Here is a 17,533-nt window from a genome sequence, read left to right on the forward strand (position 1 = left end):
TTAAACACCGAGAAAGCTTTGATGTGTATCAAATCCCAGCCGCTTTAGCTCGAGAGATCTCCTGGATCCTGAAGGCGGAAAGCACTTTCATCGGCGGCTGAGGGTGCAAAAAAAAAGAAAAAGAAAAAAGGCCGATGAAACTGACAAGCGCCGTGTATGCGTGGGGGAGAGAATGTGCTTAAATAGGGGAGTTGGAGGCGCCGCAAACAAAGCAGGGAATCAGGCTGTTTAAGCTCAGCGCATCCTCCTGTGTCCCCCTAAATATTTAGAGCCCCGTCCCCTCTGCAGCCCTTATCTAGAGTTTGTCTTATCTGCTAGTTTCGTTTTTCTCTGTAGTTTTAATCCCAACTCCCCCCCCCCTCCCAGCGCCCTGGCATTCCCCCCTCCCCCTCTCCTCTGCCCGAGTGACAGAAGCACAGACCTCCTCGCCCGGGCTCCGTCTCCGCGCGCTGGCGAATCAGAGAGTGTTGGAATCTATTGCCTTTGTCTGACAAGTCATCCATCTCCCGGCAAAGGGGAGGGCGAGGAGGGGTGGGGGTGGGGGGTGGGGGGGAGAGATCTGGAGGGGGCTTTGCAGCTTTTAGAGAGACACACGCGGGGAGAGGAGGCTCCATTCTCCAGCCAAAGCTCCTCGCAAACACATCCCACCTTGCGAGAAAGTCTGCCAGGAGCGGGACCCTCTGCCTGGGGAGCAGGAGGAGGCGAGGGGACTCAGGGAGGGGGCTGCCGGTGCTCAGAGATCCCGGGGATTTCTACTCCACTTTGAACTTAAATGAACTAGCCCCAGACTTGGCGGAGGAAGAGGAAGGAAGCCGCATCATCCTCTGCCGCTGCTGCTTCACCACCGTCATCATCCTCACCTTGCTTCCGACGCGCTCTAGCCTCCAGCCCCTCACTGACCCGGCTGCCAGGGATGATCTGACCCGAGCGCTCCAGCCATGACATCCACCTGCCCCCCGGCCGCTGCCTCTCGCTGCCCGCTGGGACGCTGCTGACCAGAATCATCGGGCTCCGCTTGCTCTGCCCCAGCTCGAGACAGCTCCCCATCCACGGCCCCCGGAAAGTTCTCCGCTCCCCGGGCAGGGCCGAGCGCCCCCCCCCGCCTCTCCTCGCCCTGCTGGCTGTTTTTTTGTTTTTGTTTTCTCCCCTAAGTCTTGAAGTTGAGTTTTAGAGGCGACACGGCGGCTTCAGCCGACTTCTTCCCCTTCCTTTGCCTCCCCATGGATATGCACTGCAAGGCAGACCCCTTCTCGGCAATGCACCGTGAGTACCGGAGCCCAGCTCCTTCTGCTGCATCCCTCCATGCCTTCTTCCCCAACCCTTCTTCCTCACCTGACCCTCTTTCCAGGCCATCCTCCCAGCCGTCTGCCGCCTTCCCCAGCCAAGGTGGGCTCCGAGCCCCCTGCCTTGCTTTGCCACCACCGGCCACAGCTGCTCCCTAGCTCCTTCGGGGCTAAGATCCCCATCAAAGGGGATCCGGGAGCCTGGGAAACCCCCAAACTTACTGGAGGGAATGAGTGTGTGTGTGAAAGGGAACAACAACAACAAAATCAGGTCTTGCTCCAAATCCACTTTGCAAATTGTGCCTCCGAGGGGGAGTAGTTGATTCCGACGCGTGTGTCCAATTGTATTTTTGATCGTTTATATTTTAATCTGCAACGTGGGTCAAAGCTTTATTTTTTAAATTTTAAATACATATATATGTGTGGAACCACAGTTCTCCCTGTAATTTTTTGTTCTTTAAACTGAAGAGGGGGTAATTGTCATTTTTAAATGACTGGGAAGGTGATTGTTTGTTTTAAGGATGAATTAGGGGAAGAAAGAGGACAATTATGTTGTTGGAAATCTGGCATTTTCGAGGGTTATTAAGAAGTCACAGTCCTCCTTTTTTCTTTTAAATTTATTTATTTACAAGATCCCTGGGGTGCATTTTAAATACATTATTGACATACAAGAACGTGGATTCCTGATATGTTTTCAGCCTAGAATCTCATTTCAATCGAAGGAGGGGGAAAGGAAAAAACAACCCATGACAATTATTGTAATAATGAAATTACAATTCATTTGAGCTAACCGCAGGCAGGAAAAATAATTCAGGGGTTTAAAAAGACAGAAAGAAAAATAAAAATCTGAGCTAGAGACCATACTGAGTCAGGAAATGAATAATTAAGAACAATTTGTAACTTTCCACGGCGAAACTTTTCAAGACGCTGCCCTGGCAGCTGTATAAAAATAACCCAATATTTAAAGGATACACTATACAATATTTGGGTTTTTAAAAATGATTTGCAAGAAGAAAAAGAGCAGAAATATAAAGCCCACGAAGAGGGTTGGCTGCAGCTTTATTTCTCTTTCAAAATTGCTGCTTTCTGAGCGATTTTGTTAGGGAAAAATATTGTTTCCCAAGTATATTCACTGAAAATACTCCCAGCGTTTGGAAATATTTTGTTTGCACCCCGGCAGCTTACTCTTTAATTGATTGCAATACCTTTGCATTTAATTTAATTTGGAAAATATATTTAATCGATAGAAATATTTCACAACACAGCGGATGATTTAAAGAAAACCTAATGAGATTTGGGAAGGTTTTATTTTTGCTGCCGAACTTTGAAAAAAAGCATGATTCAGTTTGGGCCATTTATATAATATATAATACATATATTAACAGTCAGTTATAATACACATAAGCGCCGGTTTCCTCTCGCGCTCACATATGTATACAGACTATGGAATGTGTTCTGTTCAAAGGGACAGATGTATATATATATATAGAGAGAGAGAGAAAATAAGGTTTGAAAGGGACCGATCTAAATTAAAACAAGCCCAGGGGAAAAAACACTGGGTGCAATAATTTGAATTATTAATTTTTTAATCTTTTTTGCATCTGATGCCTTTTAATATTCTGTAATGCGAGTTATCAAAGGTGCCTTGAATTATTTATCAGCGAGGTGCTGAAGAAACTGCTGGCTTGTAACTTTAGAGGCAACATGTGCAAAAGGTGGTCTGGACAAATGAGGAAAAAACACACACACGCACCATTCAAGAAAGACCCAAATGATACCGAGGGGTGGGGAGAGGTAGAGGGCAGGAAGAAATGTCCACTACCACCACCCAATAATCGCAAGCATTTTTTTCACAATGGGGTTTTAAAAAATAACTAACCGGGTCAAAAAGAACGGTCTAAAGAAACCATCCTGGGATTATGCTCAAGGCAGTTTGGAGGGTGTTTCTTAGGTGTTGGGGGGGGGAGGGTTGTGAGAGATGAAAAAACTCTATTTGTGAAGAAGGACTTGGATCGATCGTAGGGCAATGAGAGTTCCCACTAAGTTCAGAGCCAATAAGTCAGTGTCAAAAGCAGGAGAGAAAAAAAAATCAGCAAAAATATAAACAGATCATTTTTCAGCAAACTGCAAAACCCACTGAAGATCTCTTTCCAGGAGAAGCTGCAGCAGGTTAGCTCTGTGTGAAAGGAAGGCTCTAAACACAGTACACACACTGCACAGTTCTATCGATACGGATACATAGGGATCATGGCAAATGAAGATATACCTTCTGTAAATATTTATGGGCACACATACATATCTACGAATGCGCATTTGTAGTATAGCTCTCGCGCACACACTTAGGTGCAAGCGTCACAAATACAGCTCATATTTTGCTAATATCCGAATGAAGATATTTCCTCATTCCTGGCAGGCGTTTCCTGCCTGACAACATTTAGCAGGTGCAAAGCCCATCCTTGCCGTATTCATCCGAATTATTACTGAAAAAAGGCAACCCAGGCGCCCCATGGAAGACAGAGCTGGGGTTTTGTCTGAAGGGGGTCCAAAGGGGAATTTTTATTTCCCCTTGAACAAAATCCTTGTTTCAAAAAAAAATCAAGGCGAGATTTTTTTTTCTGGCGGATTTCCCCCCCCGCCCCCCCGAAAAGATCGAAAGCTTATGAGAGAGAGAGCGAGAGAGAGAGAGAGCGAGCGAGAGAGAGAGGTTTTGTTTATATAAACTGTAACCGTTTGCGGGACACAAAGACAGGTATCGTTCTTTCTTTCTTTCTTTCTTTCTTTCTTTCTTTCTTTCTTTCTTTCTTGTCCTTCCCCACACCCTCGCCCCTGCCATCGCCTCCATTCATAGCTAGTCACTGGAGATTTGACCCGCGGGTCGCTAACTGTCCCCGACTAACGGTCTATTTCTGGGGTGCGTGGGTTGTTGTGTTTTTTATTCTCTCTCCCCAGCAGGGCATGGGGGAGTGAACCAGCTCGGGGGGGTGTTTGTGAATGGCAGGCCCCTACCTGACGTGGTGAGACAAAGGATAGTCGAGCTGGCTCACCAAGGAGTGCGACCCTGTGACATCTCCAGGCAGCTGCGGGTCAGCCACGGTTGTGTCAGCAAGATCTTGGGCAGGTAAGGCACGGGCGAGCAGCGTGTGCACCCCTTCCCCTCCTCCAAACAGCCTCCTCTCCCATCCCCCCGGGTCCCCCTCTGCGCCCCCGGGTTGTCACGCAGCCCGAAAGGGGAGAAGTGCCATTTGCAGGACAACCCCTCTCCACCAATAGCCACCTCTCCCTCCCCTTTGCCTGGGAAACAACCTGAAGTAGGAACATTTTGTGAGTAGGAAAGAAAAGGGAAAAAATCCTCACCCCACCCCCACTCTGCCGAGCAGCCTTAAAAAACGGTCGCGACCAAATTTGGTGTGAAATCTCCCGGGAGGCAGATCGGGTGGGGGAACCTGCCTCAGCCCGGCCTTGGGGTTAAGGAAACAGGCTGTCTGTGTCTGAACCTCCCGGCCATTCTCCGACCTGCCCTTTGCAAAAGCGGTGTCCAAACCGTGCCGAGCTAATGGCCACGCGAGGACGTGGGAGTGCAAGGGCCAGAGATGAGCCGAGAGGGCAAGGAACCCCGAAATCACCGCTGCGCACCCAGGCCAAGCAAATCGCTCTCCGCCTCCTGCGGCACAGCCAGGCCGTTCCAGCGGGGGCGAGAAAAGATGGGGGCTGGGGTGAGACTGGGGGGCCAGGGAAGGAGGAGAAAACATCCGCTAAAAGGGGTTGAGCTCAGCGATTCGGGCCCCTCACTGGTCTCCATCCCCCTGGATTTTATCCGGGGCACGGTTTCCGTTTTGTTTCCCCATCGCTGGCTGGGCCTGGCGTTCGGTGGAAAAAGGACCCCCGCCATATATCCCGCTGCCGCACAAGGGCACAGCCTCACCTCCGCTGCCAAGGAGCCCCCCAACACACCCCGCAGCCCAAGGGCACAGCCCCACCTCCGCTGCTCACACCCCGCTGCCGCACAAGGGCACAGCCCCCCCCCTCCACTGTCCACGTCCTCCCACCCCAGCCAGGCGCCCCCGCGCCCCAGGGCGAGCAGACCAGGAGGCAGGCAATGGCTCCCCGAAGCCGTGCACCTTTAGGCCCCAGGCGGGGGAGGCTCCGCTCGGCAGCAAGGGCAGCTAGATTTGCGGGGCTCGGGGGCGGTGCGGGGTCACTGGCAGTGTGGAGGACATCGCATGGCAGCCAGTGGCCAGGTATGGATGAGCTCGGGCAGTGGAGCGCAGGCCCCGGGCACTGACAGCGCTCTGCTTTGGAGCAGGTATTACGAGACTGGCAGCATCAAGCCCGGCGTGATCGGCGGCTCCAAGCCCAAAGTGGCGACTCCCAAAGTAGTGGATAAAATCGCCGAGTACAAGAGACAAAACCCGACCATGTTCGCCTGGGAGATCCGGGACCGGCTCCTGGCCGAGGGCATCTGCGACAACGACACGGTGCCCAGCGTCTCCTCCATCAACAGGTAAGGGCGCCCCTCGGCCCGGCCCCCAGCGCCCTGCCCAAGGGGCCGCCGGCCATGCGCTCGCTGCCCCCGGGCCAGTCCCTCCGTGTCCGGCCCCCTCCCCTGCGCCCAGTCCGACCCACCTTTCCCACAGTTCCCCTCCCCCCACGCCACTTCCCTTTTATGGCCCCCATAAAGCTCTCCCAGCAGGCAGACAACCAGTTCCTTTAGCCTACGGGTTACCCGGCCCGAGGGGCTCTAACATTTCCCCCTCTAAGGCGCCCGCTTCCTCTGCAGCACTGGAGTTCCCAGCCCTCCAACACAGAGCCTGCCGCTCCCCAAGGCCCGGCGTGACTGGGCTAGACCCTGGAGGCAGCGCACCCCATCCGTGCCCCTACTCCCGCGGCGAACCCCCCCCCCGCCCGGAGCTTTCCTCTCCTGGGGCCTGCTGGTGTTGGAAACCTGCTTGGAGACAGCGCGCGTGGGCGGCCCTCGGAGGGGACCGGCTGGGCAGGGAGATGGGTGAAATTACTGGGTGAAAGTACGCGCCGCGGGGTGTTGCCTGGCTGTTCATGGCAGGGCTGGGAGTGCGAGGGTAGGCACCTGCCAGGAGACTTGCTTCCTTCTGTCCTGCTTCTCTAACGCTCTTTCCCTCGTGTCAGTGGATGCCAGTGTTTTCAGTAATTAAGACTGTGAGATTAAAAGCGCCCATATCTAAAGACAATCACAGCCCGCACTCCTGAGCCATTAAACCACCAAATGTTTGTTTATCTTAAACAAACAGACTTAGCTTCCCAAATGCGAGGCTCCTTCACCCCACCCCCAGGGGCAGCTGCTAAGCCAGCAAGGACGCCTCTTCTGAAGGCAGGGAAGAGCTCCATGAGGCGTCTAGCTGCTGTTTCAAACCTGCACAGATCACAGCCCCTTGCAGAAGTTTTGATTGCAGTGGGATGGATGTAAAACAAACCACCCACCCCTCCCCAACACTTAGAAAGAATCCTTTCTTTGGTAGCAAAAAGGATATTGCCAGGTGGCAAAATGGGGAATGCTGCAAGATGTTGTGATGCATATAAACGTGTATGAACAACACACACATTCATGTGTAGACACATGCACATTCACCTGCAGCATACATTGGCACACATTGGCAACACACAGGTAGACGCTTGTGCACACACATACAAATATCACACTGGCCCAGGTAGAATAACACAAAGATGCAAACATACACAAGACTGTACATACTTACACACACATATGCCACACTATTAGAAATATTGTAATACATCTAGTCAGGCACTAACAAAAACATACACATTTACGCACTTGGATACAAATACTACCGCTATATATATATATATATATATATATATATATATACACACACACACACTCACGAATACACACACTACATGGAGTATATATACACATACCTTATACACATGCACACTGACCAGCATGGTAGTATCTAGTGCGTGCATACATACATATGCCTGTATATTTACACTTAGGCATAGCCAGGATGTTGAAAAACACTGTATGTTCACACCAACATCAGGAAAAATAAACACTGGGGAAACACTACAGTATTTTTTGTCTTGTGCTATCCGTGGGAGATTTATCAAAATAAGTCTAATAACCCAGACAACATATATTTATTGGCATCCTATATAAATAGCTTTAAATATTTTGCAAATGATATGAAATTATCCCAAATCATCTTGAAAACAGCAGGTAGAATTAGCTGGTAGAATGTACCATGGCTAAAGAAGATTCCCTCAGACACACAGTCTCTGTAATATACTGCTCGGCTACCCCAGGAAATTATCCCTGTGTGTGCCATCTGTATTAAAATGGTTATTAAGTTATGAACAGGGTAACATAATACTGATCGGGTAATTATACACCCTCCTAAAAAACCTCCAGGTCCCTGTTACTGTCTCAGTCAGGTATTGAAATAACAGTTTGACATTCAGACACCTTACAAGGCAGCTGTGGAAGGACAGCCAGATATCCCTGAAAAGAATTAAGCCAATGCCCCAGAAGTCCAGAGGAAGGGTTTTAGGTTCTTTGAAGGAACAGCACATTCTTTCAGAGAGGAGCAAAGATGCAGTCTGCTTAGCTGGAACATGCATGCTAGGTTAGCTAGCCCAAAGCAAATTGACATCCAATAGCCACTGAAGGCAGGGACTTGTAACCTATTTGGGAAGAGTAGCACATTGCAGCGGGCTGCACGGTGTCGTATTCATGCACAAGACCAGAGCCACATGCTTTCCAGCTCTAATCATATCTTTGTTGCTGACTTATTGTGCTGCCTTGCCGTTACTGTGCCTTAGTTTCCCCACTTCTAAAATGAAGATAATAATAATGATCTATCTCAGAGGGGTCGGGGACATTGTACTTAGCTAACGTTCATAAAACTCTTTGGGGATGTAAATTGACAACTGTGATGCCCCAATTCTCATCACTGCGATATTTCATCGTGAGATTGCCAAGGAAGAATGGGATCTTTTCAGTTTCTGGTGATTAAAACTCTCTTCAATCTCTTTCATAATGCAAGCATGACCTCCTTCCCGTTCACCCATTAACTTTGTGTGGGGATTCCAGAATCCCAGACTGGCAAGGAAATGATTCCTTTAATGGCTGCGGCCAATGATAGAAAAAGCATCATTTTAGGATGTGTGCTGGGGAGGAACACAGCAGTGTGTTGTGAGGGGAACCACAGCAAAACAGGAAATAGAGAGAATACAAGGGCCCAATCCTGCTGCCATTAACAATGCAAGTTTCACCATTCACTTCAGTGGGAACAACACCGGGAAGATATCAGAAAGAGACAGGACTGCATTTATAATTAAAATGCAAATTCTCATTCTCTTCCATTGTCGAAGCAAATATTTTGAAATAACCAGATCATGTAGACATCGCATATGTGTGATAAATTGCCGAGTCATGTGACAAGCTGCATTTATCATGCATCTGTGTCCACCTCACCTGCTCTCTGATCACCAGTTTGGCCCTTCCTGGATTTACTCTAACATTCCAACTCCCTGAACGGCTTCAGACAGACGCCATTTCTTGAAACCAACTTGCCACAAAAACATTTCATTACCCCTGCAATGTGGAATTTACCCCCAAAACTGTATTGACCCAAAGTCCACCGTGGGCAGTTTTCAGACGTGCACTAATGACAGGTTTAAAGTCCAGTATCTAGGGGCTCTAGAAATGACATCTTTGCAGAAATGGCAGAATCCCAGTTTTCTAACGGGAAATGAGAATAGCTTTTGTCCCTGGAAAGACCAAATATATTAGACTTTAAAGCTGTGTATGACATTTGTATGTATAAAAAAAAAAGCTATTCTAGGGCATTTTAAGAGGTTCTGAAAATGTATTAATTACATTTTGATTTTGCTTGTTCTGATTCTGCACAGCTGGACTAAGATTAACAAAGGTACATGGGTTTCTAGGTGCAAGGATACAAAAAATAGTCAACGTGAAATTTTTAAAATCTTCCTAAAATCGTTTCGAATAGATTTTCTGTTAAATTTGTGGCACCTACAGAATACATGTTGTACTGTAAAAGTTTGATCAGCATGCATTTGGGACGACATTTATAACTTACTCTCGGCTGGGCCACTTGTGAGTAACACGATCATCCTAAACGTATGCTGATGTAACCTGTATGCTGCAATGCTGTGTTTTAGCTCTACATATAGAGTACATTGAAAAACCTATCGTAACCCTTAAGACACCAGCAAAAATCATTTGCCTACCAGTTGGTGGTCTTCTGTTAACGGTGGTGAATAAATATGCACAATGCTTTAGTCAATGGACAAAATAGACTTCAACTGGTAGTCTCAAGATGGGAGATTTCTAGTACACATTTCATATATTATATAATAATAATTAGTACAGGTTTAATATATTTTATACCTATAGGATAGATATTGTATATATCATTGAGAAGCAATTAAGTGACATAAAGTTCTAATTCCATCAACATAGCAAGCAATGAATGTTGATCTCAAATGACTAGAGAGAGTTTCCATTATCACATGGAAGCAGACTGGTTATCTTTGATCACTTAAACGTGGACTGTTTAAATTGGGTTTGCGTCCGCAGTGCTGTTAGAAGTAGAGTGGCTTCTCTAGTATGAATTGGGGAGTTGGATATCACTTCCCACTGGGACCAGGCTATCTGATGTCAATAGGGATGTTGGCTCTGTTTTGCTGCTCTTGGAGAACCTTAAGAACCCGGGTTGTGCATGTTATGATAACCCACTGAGATCTGTATGAGCTATGCTGTGTGCTTTAGTGGGAACAGCACATCATGGAACCGTGTTCATAGTTCCGTAGTTAAGGATTCAACCCCCATTCTATTCTAAGCATTATTTTTTTACCTCCCTCTAACACTCAATATACTGTACAGTTTCCCAAGTGCGGAACCCAACAACCCAGCCCACAGACAAAGTGCCCCTCCATTCCAGTACTGAGGTGGCTTTCAGTACTATTAGATTTGCAGTTTGTGAGAAACAGGCATGATCCCTATCTGAGGAATGCAGGAGTCACAGGCTTGTGGAATAATATTATAGTCAGTTTGCATGCTTACAGTTACTCTTTGGACTGTGTGTTTCTCTGATTCGTATAGCAGGGTGTGCAGTTTGCTGGACATGATAAACCTCAGTTGGGCTGTCACATGCTAGGTGGCAAGATAAAGCTTTTTCAGTCCCCTCCCAAGATGTATCTAGTATACGTGCACTTCTAGAATTATGTGATTGGTTTTGGAAAATGTTTTCTGTTACGTTATGTAATAATTGGCCAATGATTCCTAGTTATTGTAGATCTTCACACGGCCTCCTTTTATGATGTTCTTTTATAAATACAAATGGAAAGTCAGACATTGATTCAGGTGATATCATCCCTGGAACTGTGTTTGTTGTATTGTGAAATATTGAGCATGTGGCTATAAACCATCAGTGTCTGCAGGCAGCCTTGTCTAACAGTCAGAGCAGGGGATTTCATGTCAGGAGACTTTGGTTCTCTTGCCGACACTGCCACTGACTTGATATGTAATCTTGGGGAATTCACTTCATTTCTCTGTGTGTTAGTTTCACCCTCTGTAAAATAGAAATAAGATACTTAGTTACCTTTGTAAGCCACTGCTGTGTGTCTTTGCCTAAATTTAAGATCCCATATAGCTCAAAGTAGAATTATTACAGATCCAATCCTGGAGTACTGCTGATTTACATCAGTCAAGGATTGATCCATCCATCCATCCCCATACACACCCATCATTTTATCTATCTATCTAATCTCTATACACATCCCTCTCTCTCTTCCTCTATAGTACACAACTTTTGTAATTCAATCTGTGAGTTATCCCAAAAGAACCCCGTACCCATCTTTGTCACTTGTGGCTGAGTCCTGGAGTCCCTGCCACCTTCCACATCCCACTAAGTAGATGTGAAATCTGGAGGATGAATAATGATTCTTCTGAGGACTCTGGATAGCTCAGAGCATCAGTAATGTGAGCGAGGTCAATAGTGACCGAAAGTAACAACTATTGGATGGTCTATATTAAACGAGTTGGTGCCTCTCAGTCCAGTTCCTAATCAGCAAGTGTCCACATCACATAAACATAGTTTTGATAGCTGGTGCTTAATCCGCCACTTTCTTGGTTGTCTGAGCAGAGCGGCCAGGGATTAACCCGTCCAGGTACAGTGAACAAGCCTCTGACTCGAGGTGGGTTCCTGTAATCCAGTGACGGAGGGCATGGGTGGGGAACGCTTGCCCTAATGCTGTATCTGCTGTCTGGATAAATAGGGGCCGTGGCTTTCAGGTCTCTCAATCTGGCACCTCTCCTCACACACAAAAGAAACTCTTTCTGGATCCCAGCAAGGTGGCGGCACCTTTTACGATCTCCCCATTGATCTAATGCTGGATACCAGGTTTCCATTCAATTTTCCACCCCAGGGAGAGCAGCTCCTATTCCCAATTGCTTTCAACTGAGCAGAGAAAGTGATTGGGTCATGTAGGACTTCGTTACATCCTCCTTTTAAGCCCAGATTCCCCTGTATTACCCACACAAACCCAGTATTACCTCCTTTCCATCATTGCAAATAAAGGACAAGCCAATAAAACTGAGGTCATAGACAATGTTGCTTCAGTTAAAAGACTACATTTTTGTTTGTGGCACCATTACTTGTGTTCCTCACATCTGGCCATTGGCAGGTTGTATCGTGATGCATGGACTGAGTTAATCATATTCCCTCTGATTTTCCTATCTGGCCCAATGAATGGGGCTGGAAAGGAGAGATCTTAGCTCCTGGCATTTATCTTCCCTGATCTGCAACCCTATATGTTCAGAGACTGCATGTACCTTTTGCCTTTTAAAAATCCTAACCCTTTTAGTCTTGTATGGATGTCCCAGAAGGTGCATTGTTGTTGCGAGTTAAGCTTATGCAAGTTTTTGTGTATAGCGAATGGCTGCTGTACTACACCCTAGAGGCAGCTGCATTTCAGTGCTGGGTGAATGAGTCCTATGCAGTCAAACCTCATTTATCAGAACCTCTGTTATCCGAAAAACTCATTTGACTTTGGGGGAATGAGTAAAGAAATAAGTAGTTTGGCTAAGAGACGAATAAATAGGGGGACAAGAAAATGATCTGCAAATATCTGAAGGGCTCAGACACTCTGAGGGAGAAAAGAAATTACTCAGGGTTGTACAAAGTGGTATACTAGGAGTAAAGGGATTAAATTAAGAAAGGAAACGTTTAAACGGAGTAGCAGAAGGAATTTCCTGGTAGTGAGATCTGTTAGGCTGTGGAATTGTCTCTCACAGGAATTCCTCACCGCTTAGGAATATTTCAAACTAGACGGGATAAAAACACAAGAAAATGTAGGGGACACTCCTGCCTTGGCTAGAGAAATGGACTGGATGATCTAATAGTTCATCTGTTACCCTTATGATAGGATAATAAGATTGATTCAAAAGGAAGTCATATAGCAAACACATGGAAAAGCCCCTGCTTCTCCATAACCCCATCTTATCAAATGACTTTCACGTTATAGCAAAAAAATCCAGGATTTGACTTTGAAAACAGTTAAACTAGGCGAGATCTTGACCTGAATTAAATTGGCATTGACTTCAAGGGAGAGGTGTCAGTGCTCCATCTGAGGGTCCGGCAGGCAGGGTTCAGTCAGCAAAGTACACGGGCATCCTTCTTGGTGCGAGGGGCCTGTTAAACATAAGTACTCAGCATTAGCCTAACTGTGCTCCCACTGAGGTCAATGGGGGTTAATGTCAATAGCAGCTGAGTTAAGCCAAGGTTGAATGCTGTAGAAGACCCCACCCAGAGTATGAATGATTATGACAATGATTGGGGTAGTTAGAAAAGTTCTGCGTGGCTTTGTCAATCCGTCATTCTTGAAATTGAAAAAGCTGATTAGAATGGGGGGAGGAGGGTTCCCCCATCCCCAATTTATTTGTCATATCATGCTATCAATCTACAGGCAGATTTGTCAAGCCCAAGTGCTCAGAAATCATGAATCAGGGCTCAAAAGTCATGAGAGTGGCTTAAAAATCCTGAGTTTTAAAAATACTAATAATCCAGTTGGGGGGTGTTTTTATTTGCCATCTGGTTTCGGAGCCATCGGGTCACACTCGGGTCACTTTTTCAAGCTTCTCTCTGGGCAGGTCTACACTTAAAACACCGCAGCTGCCCTGCTCTAGCGCTCCAGTGAAGGCACTAGCTATGTTGGCGGGAGAAGCCCTCCGCCTGCATAGCGCTGTGTACACCAGAGGTTAGCTTGGTATAACTGTGTCACTAAAGGGTGTGGGGGTTTCCTGAGCTCATGTAGTTTTGCCGATGTAAGTTTATAGCGTAGACCTGGCCTGTGCAACCACAAGGGCTAGAAACTTACTACTTTTAAAAACTGAGAGCTGAGCATCTCATGTAATCAACTGACCCCAGCAGCTGGAGCTTTAATAAGAACAGCAAATACCATGGCACTTCTGATAAAACACTATAGGGAGCGATTTTTCAGAAGCAACCTCCCGTTTTCACAGTGCAAATATCTGGGAGCACGTTTCATACCATGTAGACAGCCATCTACCTGATTGCAACCTGCAAATCAGATCACAGGGCACCCAAGTGCTTCAGAATATGCCCGGAAACGGTCGCACCCAGGAAATGTACACTTGCAATTATTTGTGGGCACCCAAATGTGGGTACTGAATAAGAGGCCGAGTTACTGTTATTATTTATCATTTGTATTACGTCCCATTCACAGATCAAGCCCCCATTGTGCTAGGCACTGTGCAAACACTGCATTTGCGTGGGTCTGAGTAGAGGCTCCTCTGGAAAATCAGCAAGTGGACCTCAACATTCCTCTCGCTGGCTGTCCAGAAAAAAATCTAGCATTTTAATGGTTAAACAAATATACATGGCTAGCTGCCAGTCAGACTTGCAGAATAAGGGAGCTGTTTGTGGCTAGGGCTTTCCCACCAAAGCATCATCAGCATCGGCCTATAAGGAAGAGCAAGATTGGAGGGGTCCTGCCATCCACTCCTGTTCTTGTAGGGCACATCTCAGAAAAAGATCAAAGGTGGACGTTGGCTAGTGCTACAAAATAAATAAATAAATGGGGTCCTAACTGTGCTGAGAACTCAATAAAACAATCACATCAAATACGAGGCGGTATAAATCCACGTCTGCACAGGTAACCCACTCAATTGCTTTTATTACGGCTCAGCCTGGCTCCATTTATTATTATCTGCGGTCTGGGTGAAGGATGCTGGCGTGGAGGGTGGTCTCTTTGTGCAATCCTATCCCCGGAGCTGCAACAATCAGCCCACAGAGAGGTGGGTTTCGATGGGCGACCAGGACGGATCCATCTGTCTGCATGAAAACCAATCAATAACCCTGTAACTAGACCCCTTGTCACTGGGAAATGGACAACACAATAGTTCAATACCGGAGCCATGGAGGAGATTAGCTGTTGTTGGGGGTGAGGGAGAAAAAAGAAAGAGACCATGTGTGATGTGTGGACAGCATATGTGCGTGTGTCCCTGTAGATATGTGTGAGGAAGAGTGAATGTGTATGTGTGTGTGTCTGTGTGTGCATGCAGATGGGTACACTTGTGTATATGTTTATGTAAATTGTGGGTGGGTTTTTGGGGGTGTATGTCTGTTCAGTGAGCATCATTGTGGGTATAGTAAACGTGTGTATAGGGACTGTATGTGGAGTGTGTTTGTGTTGATTGGATTATATGTGCGTATCTAAGTGTCTGTACGCAGGGAACATATAGTCCTTGGGAGGTATATATACATACATATGGGGAGAGGGAGTGCAAGTAAATTGAGAGAAGTTTATACCCGGGCTATTTATGCTTGTGGGGAGTATATATGTGGCTGGATGAGTGTATTCCTTGGAGCTTTGGGTGTATGTGTGTGTCTGACAGTGGAGAATGTATGGCTGATGTTGTAGATAGCGTATGTGTGTGCAAAGCAAGAGGGAAGTGTAACTTGCTTGCAGGTATAACCCTGAGCTCATAGACTGTTACACAGAACATGCCGTTCAGAAACATCGCTGATGAAATCTTTACCCAAAGCTCTGAGTGAAATTGGGGAAAACCAGGGAAAGTAGGTTCTCATCTCATGTAATCCCCCTGTCCAAAGAGCAGAAATTTAACATTTCCTGCTGCTCTCATCCTATAGCAATGCCCCTCCCATAATCTCACTGGCTGTGGGCGGCATCTTCTCCCCAGGGCCCTTAGCAAGTCCCCCAACACACACATACACTGGGGTTTGCCTCCATTAGTTGTGCTCTCTCTGGAGTCAATCACAGTCTTTACCTTGCATTCTCCCTGCCTTGTTCCTGGCCCCACCTGAACAGCTTTTCTTCATTTCCAAGGGTAAATCCCCTTCCCTCTCTGTAGATTGCAGGGCACAGGATTAAACTTCCATCTCTGGCAGGGAGAGCAAATCCCACCAAGATTAGATGTGGGCCTAGGCCAAAACCCCAGAGCCAAACAGCCTCCAACTTTGGCTGAGGGAGAAGGTGTCCAAACTTTGCTGATTAGGCTCATCTCTAATCAAGATATAGAAGGAAAAGTGAATAATGCAACAGAAGAAGGGGAAGAAGGGACAAAATAAACAAGCGAGGCACAAAATGTGTTAACTTATTCCGTAGCAAGTTTGCTCTACTCAAAATCCTGACTCTCTGATTTAACAGTGGTTTAGCTTCTTCTGGCAACAACAACAAAATCCCCCCACCCTGCTTTAATTAGGAGGGTTAGCAGCTAGAACTGGTCAGAAAAATTTATTAAAACAGTTTTCCATCAGAAAATGCCATTGTTATGCAACTGATTTTTTTTCAAAATTGTATTGATTTGGATGAAATTTTGTTTGGAAAAAATTGGAAAATTAAACATTTAACATTTTCAGAATGAAAAGTTCCATTTGTTTTTGTTTTGAAACCACTTTTCAATTTGAAATTTACTTCATTTTATATTGGAAAAAAATAAAAAAGAAGGACTGAACTCAAAATGAAACATTTTGATTGAACCAAAACAATTTTTTTTTCAGAATTTTGGTTTGTAAAAAAATTCAAAATTTTGGCTTTTTGTCCCAAACTCAGATTGAAAAAAAACTTCAAAATCTCACCATTTTTTGTAGAACAGAAAACCCATTTTCTGACTGGGTCCATTGACATCCCAATCCTTTGTTTGCTACAGACAGCTCTAATTTTTGTGATGAACGATTAACAGATCTACCGTTTCCTTTGGTTGGGGCTGAGGTACAAGGCAGTGTGACCTCACACAGGGTATAACTGATTCTCCAAAATGGGGCGGGAAAGAATTTTCCCCCAGGTCAGATTGGCAGAGACCTTGGGGTGGGGGGTTCGCCTTCTTCTGCCACATGGAGTACAGGTCACTTGCCAGGATTATCTGGGTATATCTCACTTAACCATTTCCCTGCCATAGCGGGGGCCTCGAGCACTGGTGCACCTCAGTCCCTCCTATTCTCTGTCTGTGGCGCATAATAGTCTAGTATCCTGTGGGCTGTAATATTTTGGTCTAATTTTAGTTGTTGGGTTTAGCATGCGGGTGATGGGTGGTGGTGGTGGTGGCCTGTGAGATACGGGAGATCAGACTAGAATCTAGATCATCTGGTGGGTCCTCCTGGCCTTATACTCTAAACCAACATCCATTTCCAAGCTTTTGATTCAAATTGCCATGGAACCTTCAGACATTAACATGTGGATGCCTCTTAAAGGGACCATCACCTTATAAAGAGCCATTGCTTTTCTAACAGTTTTTTAAAGGATCACTTCTGGCTTGTCTGCCTTTAGAAAACACTGCAGCCCAATGCAGCTGCATAATATTGTTTATGGCTAATATTTCCAAAGCATGGTGCCGGAAGCTAGGCTCTTAAATTCACATTTGGTTGCCTGAATATGGGTCTAGAAGCCCAGCTTTAATTCTGCAGACTGAAAGTGTTGACCTTTATTTATAAAATGACCAGGGAGGCAGGTGATATAGGGGGGAGGTGGAGTGGGTTATTTTTGTGTGAAGAAGGATTTGTGGCAGGGGAAGAGAGAGTGTGTTTGTGTATGCACTGCCTACACAGGGACCACGCCTGGGTGGAAGAAGATTGGAATAGGAACAATGTGATGCAGGCCCTCCTCCCACTGATCAAACAGCAAATCAAAAGTTTGAAATAGACAAAGCATGTGGGGTGCTGTCCCTTTAACAGCCGCTAAATTGAATG

The 17,533-nt window shown here is 46.2% G+C and overlaps 1 protein-coding gene across 1 annotated transcript in view; it reads left to right on the forward strand.

Annotated features, from left to right (window-relative positions):
- The first annotated feature begins 597 nt into the window (after positions 1 to 597).
- Positions 598 to 17,533, forward strand: part of PAX2 (paired box 2) — a 106,405-nt gene continuing 89,469 nt past the window's right edge. Inside the window, exons 1-3 of the mRNA XM_034776607.1 lie at positions 598 to 1,263; positions 4,233 to 4,401; positions 5,587 to 5,784. Of these exons, the coding sequence (XP_034632498.1) occupies positions 1,221 to 1,263; positions 4,233 to 4,401; positions 5,587 to 5,784 (410 nt within the window). The 5' untranslated portion in view covers positions 598 to 1,220. The remainder of the gene's footprint in view (positions 1,264 to 4,232; positions 4,402 to 5,586; positions 5,785 to 17,533) is intronic.

This window comes from Trachemys scripta, chromosome 7, assembly GCF_013100865.1.
Source record: "Trachemys scripta elegans isolate TJP31775 chromosome 7, CAS_Tse_1.0, whole genome shotgun sequence".
NCBI lineage: Eukaryota > Metazoa > Chordata > Testudines > Emydidae > Trachemys > Trachemys scripta.